The 24,843-nt window shown below is 28.0% G+C and overlaps 1 protein-coding gene across 1 annotated transcript in view; it reads right to left on the bottom strand.

Moving 5' to 3' along the window:
* Positions 1-3,899: 3,899 nt before the first annotated feature.
* The window catches only part of LOC129976371 (PHD finger protein 12-like), a 39,738-nt gene continuing 18,794 nt past the window's right edge, over positions 3,900-24,843 (bottom strand). The window contains exons 10-15 of the mRNA XM_056089907.1: positions 23,652-23,741; positions 22,900-23,016; positions 13,498-13,593; positions 12,521-12,603; positions 8,818-9,039; positions 3,900-6,329 (exon numbers count right to left, since the gene is read on the bottom strand). Coding sequence (XP_055945882.1) covers positions 6,153-6,329; positions 8,818-9,039; positions 12,521-12,603; positions 13,498-13,593; positions 22,900-23,016; positions 23,652-23,741 — 785 coding nt within the window. The 3' untranslated portion in view covers positions 3,900-6,152. The remainder of the gene's footprint in view (positions 6,330-8,817; positions 9,040-12,520; positions 12,604-13,497; positions 13,594-22,899; positions 23,017-23,651; positions 23,742-24,843) is intronic.

Raw genomic sequence — 24,843 nt, forward strand, 5'->3', positions numbered from 1 at the left:
AAAACATAATTTCGAAGATAAGCCATGTTTAAACCAAGGAACAGAGGAAAGATCAACACTAATAGGGGAGGGATAAAAGACATGGTGCTTTTAAAGTGAAACAATAATTGAGAGTGCTAAAACATAAGTAATAGGATGAGAATAACGAAGAGAGAATTCAATAGTTCATAAATCCAATTTTACTCATAAAAATCTTTCAAATGAAAAAACCTTGATGCAGTGCTTTGCATCAAGATACAAAAATATTTTGAAACAAATTCAAGACTTTCTTGCTAATGATTAAAATAATAATAATAAAGCACTAGATTTTCTAAAAATGACTACATTTCAATCAAATAAACACACACAAATATTAATTCTAATGTAAATTGAAAACAATATCATTGCCTATGAATGAAAAAAAAAAAAAAAAACAATTATATTTGTATAATAGGCAACAATAGTAAAGCGAATAAAAAGGCTGGATTTATTATCTGAGTAATAACAAGTTTTTGACTAATAGGAAATTCTTTAAAAGAATTTACATATGTTTTGAGATAAATAAATTAGTAGAATAGAAATTTAAAATCTAATAACAAAACCAAGTTTTAAATGAAATTTAATTATAAAAACATTCACGAGTTATGAAAATATAAGAAATGCACTCTTCAAAGCACAAAAATTAAGTCATTATAAACAAAATAATTTTTTTGAGCATGAAATAAAATGAAAAATCTGTGATTACTTCTATTTATTTTTAACCATAAGATATAGTTATTAAATGTTTAATTTAATTGCAGAGAAACTACATGCATATTTATAAAATCTGACTTAAAAGATTTTGTTTCCAACCATTTTTAAATTTAAATAATATAAATGTTTTAATACTGAATAAAATTATTGACTTCTAAGATGCAAATTAAAAAATTATAATTCTAAGTAAATTTCTCTCAAATTCCCCAAATAGTTTCAAATTATTAGTTAAATATTTGTATCTCAAAAAGAAGACAAAAACCCTACCAGTGGAGAAAAAAAATTATCCAAATAATGATATTTTTCAATTAAGAAAACCTTAAAATAGTTAATTACCTAGTTCTTTTTTCTTTGAGTTTTATAAAAGAAAAAAGAAGTTTCAAATATTATGAAAACAAAAATACCATAAAACGATTTTAAATTCAGAAATTTAATGAATATTAACATATTTTTAAGGCTAATTTATAATCCAGATTTGTAAAGCAAAGGTAGTAATATAAAATAGTGGAGAGGCTAAGGGCACTTTTTATAACATTGGGAAATTAAATGTATTAATTAATAAACCAATAGATAAATATCAAACAATGTTCATATTCACACTAACCAGCCGAAGTAGTTCAAATACAAGATATTACTAAACACATGTAAAATAAAACCATTCAATCTGATTAATAACATAATGGGATTTTAAAATTTTTACAGAACTAGATTAAATTTGTCAAAGATATCTCATCGATGCTGAAGTACAGACAAAAAGTTTTTCAAAATAAAATGAAACAAGTGATTAGGTTCAGAGTTTTATCATATAAAATTTTAGTTCCTATGATGGAGTATAATTTAAAAATGCAAAAGGGAAGGGAGGGAGTATCAAGATTCTTATCACTAAAAAATTAAAATGAGCATGCTTAAGGCATCATAATATCAGCAAAACAATTTTTAAATAAACATGAAATACAGATTTTAAAAAAAATTAATGTCTGGTACCTCATTTTTAAGAAGCTACATTTCACACCTAAGTTAAATACACAATTACTTCTACTTTGCCTTCTCCACTTCATTGTTTCTATTTAGCTGTTAAACAAAATGTATATCCAAACTCCAAAATGATTTGCAACACATATATTATGCATGTTAGCTAGATTTTCCATATGATTTAAAATGGATGCAAAAAATTCAAATCTTTGTGTCTAATTCAAGCTTTATTTTCTGGCATTAATAAAGTATGTTATAAATCTTTTAGTATATAATCATAGAAAAAGCCTTTTAAAATGATTTGGGTAAATTTTCTTTATCTTGGTGTTTTGAACAAAATTGAGTAGATATTTTTTGAAATTTAAGGGTTGAGAGATAATATTCAATTACTTAGATCTATGGCACCTAATATAATTTAAAATTAAAAATCCAATTTTCCATCTGCAGAATCAAAAACGCCTATTTAATTATAAAAGACTGCATTTTAAACTTGCAGAACATAATTTACTATTATAGAACAATGAGGTTTTTCTTAATGTAAAAGTTTGAATGATTTTGTATCTACAATGATAAATATCTTCAAATATAAAATGAATCTCAAAACATTTGAAAGGAATTCTTTCAATGAAAAATAATGCAATTTATTTTTGAATACTATATATTTTTAAACAATCTCGCAGAAACTTTCACAGAACATTTGAGGATTATTAACATGCGAATATTCCACAACAAAGAAGATAAAAAGGAGAACGAGGAAATATACAATACAAATTAAATGTTTTTAAGAATGCGAATGTTTTGCTATTAGAAGTGAAATAACAATCAAGTCAAAAAGAAACTAATGCTAGAATCCCACAAGTATGGAGTAATGGGGGACCTATTACCAAAAATACAAGGAAGGAGAAAAAAAAACTTACAATATAACTAAAAGTGCAAAGGTGATGAAAGAAACCTCTCAAATATAATTTTAAAAAGAAAAAAAAAAGTATGCCTAGAATTTGATTTAAAGCCATTAGGAATGATGAGTAGCATTTCTGTTAAAATGTACTTTAATGGAGGTTAAATTGTAAGCAGAAGCATGATTATGTAAAACTGAGGAAAAAATACCTTCTTCACAAAAAACACAAAGAAGGCAGTATAAAGAAGGATATCCACATAACTAAAATTTTATAACAAATGCAAAACATAGTTGGCACTAATCTACATGAGCAAAACTAACACTGAAAATTACAAATTAAATATAGTCTCAAAACTGAGCTTCACTGAGAATTTTACATACTTGAACTTTAATAAGAAAGCAAGATATATATATATATATAAAGCAAGAAAAATTTCATTCTTTAAGCAAGTTCTTGAACAGTAAATGCTAAAGATTTGAAAATCACGACTAGAAAATACATAAACATAACTAATGAAAGTCAAATTAAATATAAGTTGGTATCTTGAAATATAAGTTGGTTGGTTTTCAATTATTATTCAATTTAATAAATATTTTTAAATATGTATAGAAGGAGTGTTCAAAATTCATATATGTTTAATTTAAAACATTAGACTAATCAAACTAATACTGATTTGAAAAAAAAAAGAAAAAAAAAAAACATGGTCCCACTTTGAGGAAAGATAATTATTAAGCAAAGTTATTAAAATAAAGTTTAATATGAATATGCATTTATACTTTTTATATACATAAATCAAATAAAGGTTTATTTCAGTATGTGGAAAATAAAACAAAATTTTATTGAGTAAAGAATTCTTAAATATCTATCAGAGTCCAAAATTAATTTTATAAATAATAGTGGATGCTTAGTAGATACTACTGCTCAATTGTTAATAAAAACAAAGCTTTTTTGCCCTTTCACTGTTTTTGTTAACATGCATTTTATTAGTAGAAGAGCTATATTTATGAAAGAAATAACAACAAATGAATAAACTATCAAAGAGACAACATTTAAAAACAAAGAAAAAAATGCACATTTTCTGCACATTAAGTACAAGAAGGGGTGGAGCAAATGAGGATAAATACAAGATACTGGTTTAAAAATTATCATAATTTACTTTGACTAATACAATATTTTCATAAATATTTAATAACGATTAAAACTATAAAAGAAAAGAGGGGAGAAGTCTTCCCAAACCCTAATTGAGGAATAAAGAGAGAAAAAATACTCCCCCCCCCCCCAAAAAAAAAACCCTATCTATTACAAGTGAAAAAAGCTGAAACTTTAGAATTTTTCATAAAAAGTTATACTCCAGAAACAACTTTGATTCCTGAATTTTTTCAGGAGAAGAATACAATAAAATGCTAATTACAAATTTAAAATGCATTGTACATATATTTATATACACAGATGTATATATACAGATATTACAGACATAATGAAATGCTCTACAAAATGACATTTAATTCAACAAAGATTTTGTACAAACATCGTAATATGATGAGTTAAATATGATTTTTGTCTCCCTTCTAAACAGTAAAATCCTCCACATAAGGAAATGGGGATGAATATATTTGTCATATTGCATCTTGTTAAATGCAGGTGATTGAATTTATGTACACTGTTTGCACGGAAAACAGACAATTTCTCTGGCACTTAAACATTTATACACATAGCGGTGCAAGGTCTTAAAATCACAACTGTTGTGCATTTCTCTTTAAAATCAATTTTACAACACCTTAAATGCATCACAGAAGATCATGTCCTAGGGATGAAAGAATTTTAAGCTGTGGCAATTCTTAACCTGAAGAATGAAATACAGATATTTATTGCTAAAATGTTTTGTACAGTTCGTTTTTATCACAGCACCAAAGTGAAAAGAATTTTTTAATTACAACATGCTAGTAATAAAGCATAAGATAGTACTTGACCATGTATATACTATTAAGAAAAAAATTTTTACATAAATACTTTTTTTACTGAAGAAATATTACAAAAGATATATGGAAAGAATCTTATTTAAATGCATTTTAATTTTGAAAAGAAAGAATTACAGCATTTAATCCTTTTACAAAACCTAAGTCTAAATTCAAAATCAATATTAAAACTAGAGTAATTATTTAAAATAGAGAATTTGAATATTTGAATCATACAAACATTCATTTTGTTTATTCAAGGCCCTGAAAGACAAAAAGAAAACTTTTGTCCCAAAACATAAGATACATTTAATAAGCAAGTTCCCCAATATAAATGGCAAAATTCTAGGCAAAGTGAGAAAGCATTTGTAATTCTATAGTACATAAAATATACGACATGTAAAATCAGGTTTAATTTTGCACAGATGGTGAAAGTGCATGTTTTACCAATAGAAAATGATTCAACAAATGTGCAAATCATTATACCATGGTCAGTATTACAACTAAACAACAATAAACCAATTATTTTGAGAATTTAGAGCTTAACCATGAGTTACAGAAGTAAGCTTGCATTTGATAAACAAAATAATAAAAATTTTCTCCAAAATTATAAGCATCCAAGGATTACAAATCATCAAGTTGTCTAATGTTGCAACACTCTGCCACATTTTGTCAGTTTTATTTAAATACCTAGTAGCAGAAATATTCATAACATGATAGCAATCCATTTCACTTAGATAGTCTGATTAGTAAGGAAGGGAAATTCTAAAGGTTAAGAATCACTATTACGTTGCACAAAATTAACAGACAATTCTTCATGTAAAAGTATTTCAACAGGAACAATCACTTCATATTATAAATTAGAGGAACTCTTTGTAATAAAAATTTCATTCAGAACAAGAAAAAAAATGAGCATTATTGTATTCACAGGGCAAAAACAGTTCTGATGAAATTTACTATTTAAAAAGGCATTTTTAAAAGAAAATATATTTTATATCTGATTTAATGGAGGAATCCTCTCTTCTTTCAGAGTGAAAAATATACAAATATTCTTCAATACAAATAAAGATTTGAGAATTCTTTCAAAATAATAGTTTCAATTCAAAGTCAATATATATGAGAATGTAAGCTTAATCATTCCACATTCTTTTTTAATTGGCAGCTTTTATATCATCAATAATCTGATTCACAAAAGGAGATTGGACATTATTTGTGACCTTTTCACACCAATAGATCGGGAAAGTCATTTCAGAGCAAATTAGTAATACCTCCTCACTTACTATGGTAAAAAGCTGCTTTGCTTCAGATGCTAAGCAGCTAAGGTCAACAAAGACTTATGAGACTCTTGCTCTTCAAACCTAAAACAACCTGGTTTGACTTTAATACCACAATGATATTAATTACTTTTAGCAGTGAGGGTGAGGAAATCATCAGCTTGCTTTTTAAATTGATTCTTCCAATCCACTGATGTGATAAGCTTTCAAATTCATTGCTTACTTCCTATAGAAAAAAATTGCTTGTAGGTAGGCCTGACATTCTTTTGCATCCACAGACCCAATAGTTGGATTCATTCCTTTGTTCATTTTGAAGAAAGTCATGATTTATTCTCCTCTACATTGTCTATCCTGAAGCCATATTCTGTGATGCTGAATACAAATTGCAGGCAGCCACATTGGATGCAACTGCCATGATGCAACAAGGCTGTACCTTCCCAACCAGCTTCTTCTACAACATTTGATGGCACAGTTTTGCATTTACAAGGATGGGAATGCTGTAGGAAATGAGAAAATTAATATTTTTTATACACAATTATGAAATGAATTCATAATTAAATACTGTCTATATTACATACGAAATTTCCCTTACTTTTATATAACATGCATATTAATTAGAAAAGATAATGTATTAAAGACTTTGGCAAAAAGTATTGAAAGGTAAAATATTGAATTAACAGATGGATAAAAACATCATATAGCAATTTTGGAATATGGCTAACCATTCATTAAAATTACAGCGCATGAAGATGCAATGCAACATATATGTATTGTAAATGAACTGTTTTCATCAGATATATTTCAAGTATAAATGGCAAAAGGCTATTAAAATTCAATGGAACAAATGCTACTTAGATTGAATTTACTTTTTGATAATAATTTTTACAGCAGCCATAATTAAAAAAATTATAATAATTTTACATTAAAGCCTTTTTTATATATATGCATGCATTGTATTTTTAACTACTATTTGACAAATAGAACTAAACCAAATAGAGCAACCATTTTTTACATTATTATTATTATTATTATTATTACAAACATCTTTCAATTATTTTAATTTCCAAGCATGCTTCTTATTCATTATTTAAATCAGTTGTTCAGTTATACTTCTTAAATAAAACTATCAATTAACTTTGCAAAAAAAAAACTTTTTATATTGCATCAAATAATTGCATTCTATAATTACGGCACATTAATGTTAAACTTCAAAGATATCAGCCAATCAACATAACAAGGGAACATGATCAAAGGCATTACGAAAGACATAGTTAATTTCTCACAAAGAACTGCAGAATCCTTACATTGTTGTTTACTGAACATAATAATAATCAGTACAGAAAATATAATGGAAATTCATTGATAAGAGAGCTGAAATATATATATAAATCAGAACATTAAATGGAAAAACCATACAGAGAATATCAAGAGAAAACTGCTGCAAAAATTAAGCATTTTAGCTTTAAAAGAAATAGGCACTTTTAAACATATGTGCCTGTGTAAACACTTTTTTTTTTTTTTTTTTTTTTTTTTAAGTACAGGTAGTTTTCTGTTTTACAGCAATGCATAACTTCAAGTAAAAATCTTTAAAAATATATTTTTTGATTAAAAAATTTATTTTATTATTTATTTCTATATTTGCTTAATGCCTTCCTACTAAAAAATAAAGCATGTATTTTTGGTTTGACAAAATTATAATGCTAATTGTCAAAACTAAAAACTTTTATAAGATTAAAATTAAAAATCTGCAATTTTTTTATTACTATCAATTTGGATGGATCCATTATTTTTGAAAATGTTCACACTAACGTAGAAACTTAGCAAGACCAAAAAATTTTAAAAAGGGACAGCAAACATTTTTTCTTTATGTTTATATTAAAATAGAATAAAAAATAAGAAGATACATTTAAAGAGAATCAATAATATTTTGTGTTGTATTAAAAATGTTTCAATAAACTTTCAATAAAACTTTTGATTTTAGATTTTATTGATATTTACTTTTTAAATCTCTGTGAATATGATATTTTGACATTAATGGGTTTAAATTATCATGTGGAAAAGGGTTTAAATTAATTGTGGAAATTACTTTTGAAATTTTTTTGACACTTGTCATATTTTAATTAAAATATTCTAAAATGAAATTCCAAATTCTGAAAATGATTATAATTTTCTTTAGAGGCTCAATCAAACCTTATCACTTATAAAGAACGCCAATAATATTTTAAAGTAATAACTAGGTAACTTAGGTAATCAGCTGGCTTGCCAAAATTAATAGTAAATAAAATTTTCAATTAAATATTTTCTATAGCTTAGCCTTAATAGCTTCTTCAAAAAAATATTTTAACTGAATTTTGATGGATATATAATTCATTTTAGAATTTTATTATTTAGAATTTATTTAGAATTTTTTAACCATATATTTCCCTAATTTTTTTCTCAGCTCCCTTAAAATTTATAAAGAATGAATGCACACTACTCTTTCTAACATTTTAACAATATAACCTAATTTCCTACCAAAAGCAATGTAAAATTTGGCAAATTTCTTAATTGTGATAATATTTTCAAAATAAAATTAAACCAGATACTTTTCAAAATTAAGTAAATATATTATTTGCTTTCCTGAAACCTGCTAGCCAATAATGATTTATATTAAAGACAGAAGCTTAACTTAATTATTTTGCCCATTTCATTATTCAAGATGTACATTACGCATCCAATATAAAAGAAATAATGAAATTTATTGTATATTGCATTCAATTATTCATGTGCAATGAGTGGGAGGGGAAGGGGAAGAACTATTTGTATTTCTCTAGAAAATAAAGTACTTATCCATTTTTTAAAAAGAATTAAGTATTTCTAAGGTGCTTAAAAATAATTTTCAAATCTTAACACTTTTTATAATATATTGTACCTTGTCATATATAAAAAAAGGGAAATAAACTGAATTTTTGAAAGAAATGTTCTTAAAAACAAATGGAAACTAACCTGCTTTCCTCTTGCAATGATGACAGGTTTTTGAGTAACTGGTATGGGAGATGGGAGTTCGGCCATACGAGGTGTCGAACGTGCCAACTTACGTACAGCAGCTGACAAAGAGTTAGGGGGTGGTGGACATCGTTGTTTATCTGATATATCTGAACTGTAAAGTACATTATCAACAATGGTGCCATAATAGCTGTAGTTGATAAGTTCATAGCGCTTGGTGATCTATGTAGAAAAAGGTGGAACAAATAAAATCAATTAATACCAAAATGTCCTGGAAAAGATTATAAGGTAACAAAAAATTTCTATTCCACAAACAATAATAATTTCATATTTTCAATATTTACTAATACATAAAATAAAGTTGATCTTGCACATACAAAATATATTAATTTAATGCTAATCATTAATTACAATAACACAAGAAAAAAAAGTCTGTAGGGATTTATTTATTTTATTTTTTTTAGATACCAAATTATGAACAAGAATCACATTCCTAATCCATTAAACATACAAAAGCAAACATTATTCCCCAAAACAAAATTTCATACACTAGTTAATATTTCTTATACTTATATAAATGTTAGAAACATAAATTATCCATTCAATACCATTATAATATATGATTTCCTAAAATATTTTATGGCCATAAATCAATATTTACAAATACTAGAAATGTAAAATATATTTAGGTAGTTATAAAATAAAAATTTTAACATCAACACAGAAAATATGATGCAAAAAGTGTTTAGACATCCTAATTAAAAATAAACAATTAACTATATCCAATTTATTTAAACATTTTTTTTGTTATTATTATTTTAGCTACTAGATCTGCTGCTTCACCTGCATCTAGTTGTTCTTTATTATATAAACAAAAAATGTGCACACTTCAGTAATACAGTTTTTATATCCATGAATAAAAGGTTTATACAAACCCCCTAATTAATTGCTACTCTAAAGTATCTGAATAAAAAACATTTTTAGTTTTAACATTTGACATATACATATAAAGATTTGAGTTCACACTCTAGAATTTAGTAATATATAATTAGGTGTGTGAAAAATATGGAGCTTCTAGTGGCATTTTTAAGAGATTAAGTTTTAGTTAATTAAAAAAAAGCTGTTATCCACATAATTATAAGAAATCATATATATCAAAAAACATTTGAAGATTAAAGAATTTGCAGCTGGCAGTTACTAAACCAATTTTTTAGAGAGGAAAAGAAAAAAAAAAAAAAAAAACTGTTTTTAGCGATACTGTATTCATTAGTAACTAAAATCAAACTTGTTCTAATTTCAAGTTTCTTCTACGAGTAGATTATTTGCAACAGAGCAAGAGAATATCATGAAAGCCATTTTCTTTTAATTGTAGAAAGAACAATAATGGCTGTCGTAAATTCCAAATTTATTCAGTAAGGCCAACCAGGTAATTAGGCTTGTTAATATTATCTCCTCTTTTATTTTTAACCCATGCAATAAGAGATAAAGAAGGAATTCTCCAAGAGTTTCTGGTGCTTGCTATTTTAATACATATTTTACAGCGAGATTTTCTAATTATACCTTCAACTACAATTCATTCAAATCATAGGCTCGACTTCATGACTAATTTTGCCAGAGTATCAGTCTTTTCATATCAAGAAATAATTGAATGTCCCTAGTTCAAAATAAATTATCTTAAGGTCTAGTTTTGCTCTAATTAGGAGTTTCTTGACTTTTCTACAGGTTACTACCCAATGTTTTCAAAGATATAGCTTTTAAGGCTTGAAGGACAAAGATTAAAGGTCAGCAAAATTAAATGTTTTCTAGAATTGAGAGGTCATCAGTGGTTTCACAGATTACTACAGCTATGGCTGTAAGGATGGAGTAAAAGAAATTAATTCAATAATTAAAGGTTTATACTAACATTTTCAAATAATATGAAAACAGAATCCCAGCAATTATAAAATTTAGATAACCGCCCCCCCCCCCAAATTACCTTTGTTGTATGTATACATATACCTTCATATTTTCTAAGCATAGAATATTTTCTGTTTTATAAGCATGCAAATGTTTTGAAACATTTTTAAAATTAATTTTTAATGTGTATTCTTTAAATTTTAATATTTATTTCTGTATTTGCACAATGTCTTTTATTGCGTTTTTCAAATGATGTCATTTTAGTTTTGAAAAAATAAAAAATGGATCATAAAAATGAAAAAACTCTATACAAAAAACTGTCAACTTTTATATGATTATTAATAAAAATATGTGATCTTTTTCAATATTTCTGGAAAAAAAATTATTGGTTTATTTAGATGAATAGACCATCATGAAATGCCGATGCAAAAGCACAACATCAATGAAAAAGGAAAAATCTTTATAAAATGATAGATCTAAATCCTAAAGAATAAAATTTTTGAAAAACTTCTATTTTCCTAAAAACATTAAATACGAAAACTAGAATTTTTTCCCTCCATAAAAACTAAATTTTGATGAGACTGGTTCAACAAATAATAATTTTCAAATGGGTGTGGTTATTTAAAAAGTACATTGTGAAAGAAATCAATATCACTGAAAATTTACAGCTTCAAGTTAATCTCATCATATTAGATTTTACGCTATTGACTAATACAATTACACATCACAATTAATTACAATTCAGTTTAATGCATTAAAATTTCTCTACTACGTCATTCAAGGAACTGCTCTCAAACAGCATATTAATGAGAATGTAGACTGAATGTATAATGTACTAAAGAGGTTTCACTGAAAGTGTTTTTACAGCAGTTTCTAAAATGTTCAATATATCTCTTTGGCTGGCCAAATTTCACTAACTCAGTATTTCAATAAGCAGCAATGCATATTGTTGAAGAAAGAGGAATGGAAAAGAGTTCATTAAGAGATATCTTAATTTGTGTTGGAGTCCCTGGATCTATTTCGCCCTGGACTCCTTGTTCGAATTCTTCCCCTTTCTTGGTGTCCTTTCCAGATGCATCCGATAAATAAGCCTTTATGACTATGCTTTCAAATTATTGTTTACAACATGTGGAGGAACAAAACAAAATATAATGCTATCTTTGCACTTTGAGAAAATTAAGCACTTTTAAGAACAATTTTTCCAAATTATGTACTTATAAGGTGCTTAAAAATGGTTTTTCAATATAAGCATTTTTTAAGCACTTTTAATGACACTGCATAGTTCTATGCTAGTCATTATTTGCAATTATTAAATGTAAAAATATATTTATAATTCAAAGAAAGAGAGTCTAAACAAAGAGTATGGGAAGAAAACTATTTTAATTGTGTGTAGATTAATTACTGCAAATTCATTAACACATTCCTTGAAAACTTTAAGCACTGAATAAGTCCAATTGAATTAATTTAAAACAATATAGTTATTTCTATTTTAATCAATGGTGTAATATGTTTTGCTTTTGAACTATACACTTTCCAACACCAACACATATTTAACAACAAACTGAATTAATATGAATATTTTTACTACTAACCCTATCCTATAGAGATTTTAAACAAAATTAAATAACTATTGTTAATTAATGGTAAATAATTATCCATTAACATTTAATAAATAAATATTATAATTCTGCTTTTTTTTTCAAATAGATAATTTATATTTATTATTTTACAAAGTATTATTTTTCCCATCTAAAGCTAAACAAAATCAAATATGCATATTCACTAGCTAATGTAATAAATTTCATACTTCATCATAAAATATGGAAGCATGTTTTGCAGATAGATAATTACAGTGTCCATAATTTGAGAAGCATACATCATTATCAGCACCTAAAAAAAGAAAATACTTTATAAATTAGCAAACATTTAAAAAAAATTGAAAATTTGGCATTTATTTTGTTATATATTTAGGAACTACATGTTGCCACTTTCATTGAAATCCAAATATTTCCATATACTAATTACAGAAAAAATCAAGTAAAAAACACTGACATGGTGGGTTTTCAATTGATTCACAAAAATGCACAAGTCCCCCCCCCCAAAAAAAAACAGAATATTTTGAATACACACTTATAAATTTTTTTCATCGAAGATAATTTTTTAGAAGAAAAACCATGTAACCATTATTAATTGCTATTACATATATTTGTAATCTACTTATAGAAATATATTATCTTCTCTTTCTTACATGAGAAATTTTTTTATATCAAATCATTTAAACCTTAAGAATATAATTATTCTTAACAATATGTTAAAGAGTTTTTTTAGAGCAAATTTATTGATGAAAGAATGATACATTGTTATTTTATTAACTGCATTAGAACACATTTCGAAAAAAAAAAGTTAATCAGATCATTTAAGATGATATATTTCATGTATAGTAATATACACAACACAAGAACCACTTAAAAATCATAAATTGTCTAAATTGCAGTTAGATGATTATAAAAATAGCAGCACAGCAATTCTTAAATTTCACTAAATATAATTATTAAGAGAACATCCTACACAAAAATACAGAAATATAAAAAAAAAAAATATTAAGAAACACAATAGAATTAATTAAAAATCTTCTAGTAAATCATCAATTATAACCTGTAAATGTGTGTCAAACAGATTTAATTTAAATAAGAACTTATAAAAAATTTCAATTCTTTTCCACATATATATTTTTTAATCTTAAAATATCTTAAATTGGATATGAGAAAGAAATGAAGAACAAACCTAATCCAAAATGAAGCGATCTGTAGCACATGGGGACAGTCAAGCCTCGCATATCTACTGGACAGACAACAGCACGACCACGAACTTCAGCAGATGCTGAAATATATTAGCAATAAATTGAAAATGAAAGGTTGAAAATTACTGCTGTAATCTGCCAGTTACCAGACTTAAAAGTCTGAAAGTCAATGAAATTAAAATCACTAATACTTTTCACTCATTTTCCTTTTTTCTCTATTTTGTTTGAACATATATAGTACATCAATAAATCTTTCACTAAATCTAATTTTCCATGCATATTTTGCAAAAAAATATATAAATAAATCAAATCAACTTATTAAATGACAGAAAAAAAAAGCAATATTTTTCAGTTGAATATGATTCACAAATGAAATTTTGTTGATTCTTTCTCTACACCCAAAGAATAACCCTTATGAACAAGATCAATCAAAACTATGTAACATTAACAATATTTCATCCATATATTTAACAATTTTAACAATATTTCATTCATCTAATTCATATTATTTTTTAAAAAAAACATTTATATCCTATTTTGTGCATCATAAATACTACATGCTTTATGTTGTAGATTTTTTTTTGAAAAAAAAATAATATCAATATTACACACAAAGAAAAAATATATAGTTTATACATAGCATAAATAGTAAAATAAATATAAGTAAAATTTTCCACTATACTGTTAACTAATGCCAATGCATTCAATTACATTGTTAATTGAAATTGTATATTGAAAGTAATGCATTCTAAAGAAAGCATAACTTTTACTTCGAAATCTCCAAAGAGATTGTGAATTATTCATAAAATAGGGGATAAATAAAAATTACAATAACATAAAATATATATATATATATATATATATATATATATATATATATATATATAAAGTTGTTTTTTTTTTCAGCAGTAAGTCACACAGATAAAGAAATTGAAAGAATGATTGATAAAAAGAACCATTTAAAATCTTATGTTGAAGTAGATTTCCAATTTATGGTTTATTATTTTATGGCAAGTCAGCCCTAATATGAAGATAGAGACTCGAGATAATTTTTAATAAAGTAAGACAGCATGTTAAATCCAATATCATCAGTCTGATGGTATTGCATAACTTCAAAACCGATGTTTAATTAAATTTATTCAATCTGTGAAAATAGAATTTAACATTTTTTTTTCTATTATTCTTAATTTCATTCTTTGCCAAAATCAGCAAGAATGTAAAATCCCTCCCCCAGTGGATCATTTAAAAATCAAAAGCTACAAAAATTTTTTTGAAATAATCAGAAAACCATTAAAAATCATAAATTAAAAGTTAATAAAGTATTTGACTATTTTTGTTTTAGAATGCCAATTTTTAAAAATTTTACAAAATCCAGCAAATTATGTCAAAGGTGCAAAATAAATTTCTTTAGAATGACAACTGTTTGCTTTCACTGGCAAAACACAGATCATGTTTATGTACAATCATTAGAAATAATAATACAGACAAATCTGAGGGCAAAATCAACCAAAACAACATAAAACACTAAATAAAAGCTTTCATAGACTAAATTCTAAAATGCAGATTTCAAGTTGCAGTAATCACCATTAAGACGAAGTTTCAGTCAAATTTCACAGCTGTAAGTGTGATAGAATTGTCTGGATACCCCAAACATACAATTACTGAACTTGGCTGTGTAAGACAAGTCTTTTTATATCTATTTTTAAACTTAAGCTCAATAAAAATTTTATTATATTAGACAATTTTTAAATTTTATACTATGATATAATTTCAGTAATTAGCTTCTGGCCATACTTAGGGTTGCCACACAAATCTGGGGAAGAAAAAAAAATTCCCTGTACATATATTCAAATTACAAGAAAATGCACGAACAGTATTCATATGCTTGTTACAATGGAATATGGATTTAAGGAGTGGAAATAGCAAGGAAAGGAAAGCAACAATTGAACATTATTCAAAATAGTATATTAAATGAAAGTTTATATTTACATACAAAAAAATATCTTTATTATCTAGAATTTAGCAAGATAAAATATATATATTAAGAAGGGGAGGATATATTACCTTTCATGCTCTTTAATTGTAAGTAATAAAAAATTAAGGACTCAGATGAAGTAAAATAAATCATTTTTGTTACCACAATATGAACCATTTAATGATTATTTAACAAAAATCATTATAAAGCAAGATTACTTACTTATTTATTTTTGTCAATTCAAGTATTTGGGCGTCAATTTCCACAATTTTTACAGATTTTTAAATTTTCAATTTCATGGAGCTAAAATCTGTAACAAATAAGGTACAACATTTCTGTACGGGCAAATGTGCATTTTTTAGCTATTTCACTTTCAGTAAACAAAGGTAAAAATAAGTTTATTTTCGGACATTAAATTTGGCATTTCCGGGTTTGACATGTCATCTTTTCCTGTATTCCTTTTAGCTACTAAGTCCAACATCAATAATGACTCTTTTCAACTGGGATGAGCCTTATATGTTTTCCTCTTTTGGCATAATTAGTAAATGCTTGTTTTCCCATATAACTTAGATTTATTATCTTTTTACAAAGCAGTATGCAACAAATGGATTTTATAGAGCTTCTAGAACCCATTTAGCAAAATCAGGATTGAATTTTTCATCCATCTAATTCATATTAAATACAGATTTTAAGCAGCTCATTGTTAAAAAAAATATATATCTAATCTATTTTGAACAAGTGCACAGTTTCTCAAATAATAAACAGACCATTCAATAAACTCAAATATGGTTGACTAAATGCCACTGTGCTGCTCCTCCAGATTGAATGTTGCTAATTCCACCAGAAAAATGTATTCTATTCTTTCATGCAGTTACAGAAGTCACATGCATGCAATTCAGGAATCTCATTCACAAAAAAATAACTATCTTGCAAATCAAAACTGGAATGATCTATACAGAAAGAAAGAGGAGAGAGAACAGGGGCAAGTTTCCGCATTACACAATCGCAAATGACATTGTTTCGCTTTTAGAAGTTATAACTATGATCTTTTATTCTAGCAATCTTTAGAAATCGGCATTTTTTAGATGGAAAAAAAAAAAAAAAAATAACTGACTTAAAATTCCCGGTTTCTATGAAAATTTTCAAATTCCCTTCAATTTTCCCATTTCTCCCCAGTGGTGTTTTCTTAATGCTTCCTGATTCAATTATTTACAAACTATTTATAACTAATGGTACAAAAGATATCAATTCTTAAAGTAGTTGTTAAAGCTGCCTAAGAAAAACACCGTTTTCTTTCGCTTTTTATATTAAAATAGAAAAACGATATCCCACCGGTAAAAAAATTCAAACTTTGTTTATTCCATCTTGGGATTAATCTACAAGTTGCCATCTACAGAATGAGACAGCAAAAAATATTTCTTAAATAACGTTGCCATTCTAAAATAAACAAATAAATAAAATAAAATATTAATACATTTTCAACATCCTCCCACCTTTTGATTATAAATAATAATCAAAATATAATACTATCAGTTAAACACAGTTACGAGATTCAATTAATAGCAACGTTTTACAAATTTTCAATTAATATTTAAATATAAAAATGAAAATTAATGTGAAAATGTCCAATCAAAACAAAATAAATTACAAGTTCAGTCTCTCTGGCAATTTAATTCTTCTTCCGGCTCTACTAAATTGCATCTCGTTGCCAGAAGTACTGTCAGAAGTTTTGGTGATGTCATTTGACTTATTCAAATCATCTTGTGTCATCGAAGTGGAGAAGTCATCAGAGGATGTTAACTCTAATGGATATATTCTTTGAATTGGTCGCAGGAAATTCTGCAGTGAAGTTTGCACTCGAACAAGTCGTACATGTCCATCTTTACCTGGTATGATTTCTGTGATATGACCTAAAGGCCAGACAAGTCTTTTTATTATCTGCTCCCACCATAACAATGTCACCAACAGTAACTGTACATTTTCTTGATTTTTTATTTCTCTGCTGTATGAGAGCACCCAAATACTCAGATCTGAAACGATTTCTTAAGTCTTTAAGCACTGCTTGTCTGTATTTGAATCTATTGCTCACAGAATTTTGCTCTACAGCATCTATATCAGGAAGATTGCATTCATGCACATCTTGTATGAACATCGATGGAGAAATTGGTTTTATAGCTTCCTCTTCGCAAATGTAAGTTAGAGGTCTTGAGTTGATTACACGCTCCCAGTCTGCCAAAACCGTTATCATCTCCTCATAATTGAGACGTGCCTGTCCTAACACTTTCTTCAAAAGATCTTTTAAAATTCTAATTAATCTCTCCCACCATCCGCCCCACCAGGCAGCAGTTGGAGGATTAAACTTCCAGTCAATAGAGTTTATTGCTCCATATTTTTGGATACGGTTCCAATCCAGTTGTTTTAACTAGTTGGCTGCTCCAACAAAATTGGAGCTATTATCGCAGTATATTGTTGTACATCTTCCTCTGCGAGAAACAAATCTCCTAAAGGCCATTAAAAAAACATCAGTCGATGCAGCAGTAACAAGCTCGAAATGAACTGCTCTGTACACTGCACAAGTAAAAATTAGAACCCAGCTCTTGTCTTTAAGGAATAAAGGTCCAGCCATATCAACGCCAGTTATCTGAAACACCGCAGCATCCTTTACTCTATTTTCTGGAAGGGGGGGACTTATAACTTCTATGTTCTTTGAGCTATATCTTTTACACGTAATGCAATTGGCCACCACATGTTTCACCGCTTTTCTTCCATTTAGGATCCAGTACTTTTCTCTAAGTGCATTCAATAGTATCTGGACTCCAGCATGACAGTTCTTAACGTGAGCATTATAGATTAAGCGCTTTACCACTTCATGCTTCGGAGGAAGAACAATAGGTTTAAGAAAATCTTCACTGTCCTGCGATAAATAATTTTAGTTTTCAAACGGATGATGCCAAGATCGTCTTTAAATACTTGTAGGGTTTTTAATCTCTTTTCTTCTTCTGGGAGAAAAGACTCATTCTGTATCATAAATAAAACCTTCCTTTCTGCTTCCTGAAATTCTGTAGCGGTTACTTCACCATGCTTCTTCTCAGTTATATTTTTGCAGTTGTTCCTGAAGCGCAGGATCCATGCAACAAGACGAACTATTCTATCATAGTTCGAAAAATATCTGTAGTACCAGTTTGCAACACCACAGGCTTCATTATTTGATAATATATAAGTCGTCTTAGACTTTTCCTTTCTAATCTCTTCTTCATTCCAATCATGGTTGGAGGAACCCATAATGTTTTGAAATTCAAAAGCATTTTTCATCCATTGTGGACCCTCCCACCATCTTAGGGAGACTAGATGTTTTGCCTTGCAGCCTCTGGAAGGTAAATCTGCCGGATTCTTATCACCAGGTATGTGTCTCTATGTTGTAGGATTACTCAACTTCCTTATCTCTTGAACTCTATTCCCAACGAAGACAGACCAATTTTCTTCCCGTAATATCCATGCAAGCACTGTTGTAGAATCACTCCAGTAATATATCGCAACATTTTTCCAACCAAGAGATTCAACAACTGAATTCGCTAGCCTCGCTCCAATCACCGCCGCAAGAAGTTCCATTCTTGGGATAGTTGTGCCCCTTAAAGGAGCCACTCGACATTTCGCTGCAAGTAGAAATAGCTCAATTCGACCATTATTTTCTATTCTAAGGAATGTAACAGCAGCATATGCATCTTTGCTTCCATCAACAAACGTATGAATAGTGCAGTTACTTATATCTTTTGAAGATGCTTGAACACACCTAGGAATCTGTATGTCAGACAAATGCTTAAGTTCTTGACACCACTGTAGAAATTCTTTACGAAGCTCGCCAGTTATTTCTTCATCCCAACTTGTACCTAATTTCCATGCCTTTTGTAGCATTATTTTTGGACAAAGCATCACTGGTACAGTGAATCAAAAAGGATCAAATACTTTATGTACTGTAGATAACATACTCCTTTTAGTTACTTTTTCCACATTAATGTCATCCAGCCATTTCATGTTAATTTTCAAAGTGTCTAATTTCTTATTCCAAATAAGACCTAATACCTGAGTTTCTTCCTTTGAATTAGTTTCACAGTCACCAGACCATTCCCATTCTCTAAGATCAAAACCACCTTTTGCCATCAAGGTTTTAGAATTGTCAATGAATTGATCTAATTGGTCTTCACTGTCAACACTAGTAACGACATTATCAATGTAGAAACTCTCCAAAAGTCTTTTCTTCAAAGATTTTTCAAATCCTTCACATTTTTGAATATGGTACTCAATTACTGAAGCTAAAAGAAAAGGGCTACATTTTACCCCAAAAACAACTCTTGTGTGACGAAAAACTCTCAATTTCTTTTCTTCTCTATTTTCCCACCACAAAAACCGAAGGAAGTCTCTATCCTCTTTACGAATACTAATTTGCAGAAAAGCTTTCCTGATGTCAGCTATAACGCCAAGCTGTCCCTCTCTGAATCGAAGAAGAATATTTGGAATAAGTTCAATGAGATTAGGACCACATTTCAAGCACTGATTCAAAGATGGATAATTTACTAATCTCGCTGAAGCGTTAAATACCGGACGAATTGGAGTAGTGCTGCTGCTTAGTTTTATCACTGCACGGTGAGGTAAATAATTACCATAAGAGTTCATTTCGTTGGTAGGAACTTCCTCTATTATGTCTTCATCTAACCAATTTAGAAGAATATTTTCATATTTCTCATACATTTTCATAGCTATAAGTTTTGAGGTAGTGTAGTCGAGCCTTTTCCTAGCCAAATCCAAGTTGTCGGGCAAAGGTGACTTATCATCAGACCATGGTAAACAAACCTCATATCGACCATCTTTATTACTTGTTACCGTTTCTAGAAAATGCTCCTTGGTCCGAAGATCAATCTCGTTCTTAGAGTTTTTCTCAACAGGATCATTGATTCCGATTGAATCTAATTTCCATAAATTTGTGATTTCAGCTTCATTTACAAATAAGGACAGCACTGTTATCGCCAGGTTTTCTTCCGAAGATTTTTCCTGTGGTACCTTACCCATTAAGGTCCATCCTAAGAAAGTTTCTACAGCGACAAGACTTTTCTTTTGCCAGTTAACATTTTCCCCATAACGTCAGCTCCAATTAGAATATCAATGCCTTCACAAGTATTGCTAATATCAGTTAGATTAATCTGATTTTCCTCTAATTCTTTTATCCAGGGACCTTTAAAAACCGGTCTAATATTGTCACAAATGATAGATTGATCCAGAACTTCAAAATTACAGCCGAAATTTCCAATCAAATTTCTCAATTTTACTTTATAACAATTATGTTTAAATTCATTAGTGATAACTCCACCAAAAAGAGAATGTACCAATTTTTCACATCGAACGGGTGTATAATTCATTTCTTCAGCTACACTTTTCAAAATGTAAGATTTATGTGATGCCGAATCAAAAAGTAACCTCACAATTTTCTGTTTATTATCCGATACCAGTTTAGCTTTGAGAGTTTGAAGAAATATCTTAGGGCTGTGTTTATTAAAATTAGCCATATTAACATCTAGTGCGGGTTTATCTTCTTTTCCCTCTACAGACATCTTTTGCGAATCAAGCACATCACACATTATAGGAAAATGTTTTTTAGAACATATCAGGCATTTTAAAACTGCTCGGCATCTTTTAACTGCGTGAAATGGTGATAAACATGCAAAGCAGCATCGTTTTTCCTTGACTATTTTTTGTCTTTCCGGTAGAGTCATTTTTTGAGCCGTAAAGCAATCTGAACTTGAATGTTTACCACCACAAAAAACGCAAGATTTCTTTTCATCTTTATTTGTAGCAGTCGTTATTTCTTTACATCTTTATTTGTAGCTGTAGGTACTTTATTTCTGAAATTTTCCGAGCTATATTGTTTCTTTTTCAAAGGTTTATATTATTGGCCCTTTCCTAAACCGAAACATATTCTTTCTTCTCCTTCAACTTCCGTTTTCAAAAATTGCATCAAATTATCCAATCTTCCTTTCGCGTCAGAGTTAATACTGGAAATATTACTACGATTCCAAGCCTTTAAAAAATCAGCTGGGAAACAAGATTCAACCATAGGATACAAAATGGATGCACATTTATCTGTGGTTACACCTAATGTTTCTAATGCTCGTAAATATGATTCAAGCTTATCATACAAAGAAGTTAATGAAAATGTTTCTTTTGTTTGCACAGAAATAATTAATTTTAATAATTCTCTCACATATACTTCCACTAAAATATCTTCTCTACCAAAACGTGATTTTAAACCATCAATAGCCTTTTGATAGTTGGCGCCAGTTGGCGGAAAACTTTCAACAACCTCTCTAGCACGAGAACCAGAAATTGTTGCTTGAACTAGGTACTGAAATTTGTCTTCTGGTGCGATATCCTCATCTTTATGTATTTGCTCAAATTGACTCCAAAATGGGAGCCAATCTTTAATATCGTCGCCAAATTGTCTAAATTCTAATCTAGGCAGTGTAAACTTTCTCTTATAATTATTTAAATCAACAGTAGAATTAGCAGAAAATGTCTCACCTCTATTTTGAGATTGTATTCTTGCCAATTCTATTTCTTTTTCAACTTCAAGCCACAATCTTCTATCTTCCTTTTCAGCTTCAAGCTGCAATCTTTTATCTTCTTTTTCGGTTTTTTCTTTTAATTTCCTTCCCGAAATAACATTCCTTAAAAGTTCTTGGACGAATTCTGGATCATTCTTGTATTCACAACTATTTAAAATAAGATCTTTTAATCCAACTATCGTAATATTTTCTGATACGCCTTCTCCAATTTCAGACGCAACGTATTTCAGATCTTCTTTTTTAAAATCTTTTATCGCTTGAAACATCTTGATTGATTTTGTTTCGAGAAAGTCCTGTCGCGGACGCCAAAAAATGTTAAAGCTGCCTAAGAAAAACACCGTTTTCTTTCGCTTTTTATATTAAAATAGAAAAACGATATCCCACCAGTAAAAAAATTCAAACTTTGTTTATTCCATCTTGGGATTAATCTACAAGTTGCCATCTACAAAATGAGACAGCAAAAAATATTTCTTAAATAACGTTGCCATTCTAAAATAAACAAATAAATAAAATAAAATATTAATACATTTTCAACAGTAGTTACTTTTAAGGCCTTCTTTCTCCCTAAAGAAAAAATTTTTTTTAGAAGAACCTAAGTTACATCATAACACATGAGAACAGCAAATTTCTTACTAAAATAGTAGACAATTCGGAATAGGGAATCGCATTCATTATTTCGAGAGATCTTTCAACAGTCATTTAGTAGAGAGAAAATAGAACTTTTATTATAACAAATACACAAATAATGTAATAATAATACTGTAAGATTATATAAAATATCCAAATAAGATCATTACCATCTCCATTTATTTTTTCAATGGCTGTTTTGCATTTTTTTTTTGGAAACAACTGTTGCAGCCTCTGATATGCTAATAAGTGCAGTAATTTTTCGTCCAACTTATTGAGCTCAAATTCTAAATTGAAAAACATGGCAGTTAATTACAATTTAAACATCACAGTTTGAAATTCAAATATGGTTAAAAGGAATACAATCATTTAATAAAATTTTAAATTATACAAGCATCAATTATTTCTCATTACAGCCTTATGAAATGACAGAAAAAAATCCTGTTTCATGACACAAATGAAGAGAAGTACATATATTCACATTATTTTCTAATAAGTCAAAATGCATTTAAATTATTACGGTTTTTATGATACAAAATATACTGTCAAAAAGTTTAAGATTTAGTTATCTATTTAAAAGGCTATTTCTATTAAAAAAAAGATATTGCTTATTAAGTTACACAAGATTATACTAAGAAAATATAATCAATTCTAGGTTAGTTTTTAATTTGGAAACAACTGATGTGAAATACATTTATCTTGTATAATATATCAAAGAAAAATATTTGAAGCATTCAAGTAACTGAATAATAGAACAAAGCTAACTCAAAGCAAAAATTGTCACATAATCTACCGAAATATTTGTTCTATATTTATCTAAATAAACTAACTAAATATTTAGCATTAACACACACAAAAATTATATTAACTGAGAAATATATATATTATAATTAAAGATATTACATATTTGGGGACTTCTTACCATCACTGTTATCAATGCAAGTTTGAAGGTCAGACCACAGTGACATTATCATTTGAGGTGGCAGATCACAGTTACTGGAATTCAGTTTATCTGGGAGAGAAATGGGGAGAAGTAGATTATAAGTTTTTATAATGATAAATTATTAAAATAATCATTAAGAATATTGGAAATTAAAAAGCAGATATAATATGTTAATTTTTAACTAACATACCAATATAATATGATAAATAATTCATTAGTATAACATTATAACAGAATTAACCCTCTGACTGCATAATTCTTTTTATCAAAATAGGTTCAAAAATTGCAAAATGTTTCCTGCCAGACATTTAGAGCTTTGAAAAGAGCCTACAAAATGCTACAAACATGCTTGTATATTTTGCAGAACCACTGACAAGTAATGCTATCTGTTAACCCAGATCTGAATGAAACCAGAAAAGTCGAAATGAAACCATGAATGGGAAAAGAGTGGGTTGCACAGCTAAACAGATAGCAAAATGCATCCCCGCGGAAATCGTGGGTTGTGCAAATTTTGCTACTTCTACGTTGACAGTGGAAATCTCGGGATACTCAGTGAGAGGGTTAAGTAGTAGAATATAGTTACTAGCTAACTTTAGCAACCAGCTTATTCACTAAGTTTATTTTTTTAAGTTATTAAAAAATGAATATGAAATGTAATTTTAAAAAAATTTATTCTGTTCCTTGACAAGATTGAAAAAAAAAAAAAAAAGAATTTAACTGAATTAATGTATACTATAAATCACTGCAAATGCAAAATAAAGAGTATGTATACTACAAAATAAAAGAAGTGAAAATCCTATTTTGAAGTTACGACAGAAAACAATTTTTTCATCTTAATTTTAGCATTGGCAAAAGCAAGTAATAGAATCTTAGAATGGATGAATTTGAATTTCCATATAACATTACTGCTGCTTTTGACTACCATGCTTGGTGTTTTGTTCAAATAGCACAATTATAGCGAATAAATTGAAATCAAGATTTCTAACTTTGTTTAAAGGATCACCAGCAAAGTCCTATTTTGCAAATAGCATTAGCCAGTAAAATTAAACTTATCAATTTATCATAATTACAGATTGTGAAAAAAAAACTTTTTTTTAACAAAAAAAATAAAGAAAACTCTTTCTTTTTAAATTTTAAATATCTTTTTCATTTTTGTAAATTTATAGTTTTG

This window comes from Argiope bruennichi, chromosome 1 (genome assembly GCF_947563725.1).
Source record: "Argiope bruennichi chromosome 1, qqArgBrue1.1, whole genome shotgun sequence".
NCBI classification, from domain to species: domain Eukaryota; kingdom Metazoa; phylum Arthropoda; class Arachnida; order Araneae; family Araneidae; genus Argiope; species Argiope bruennichi.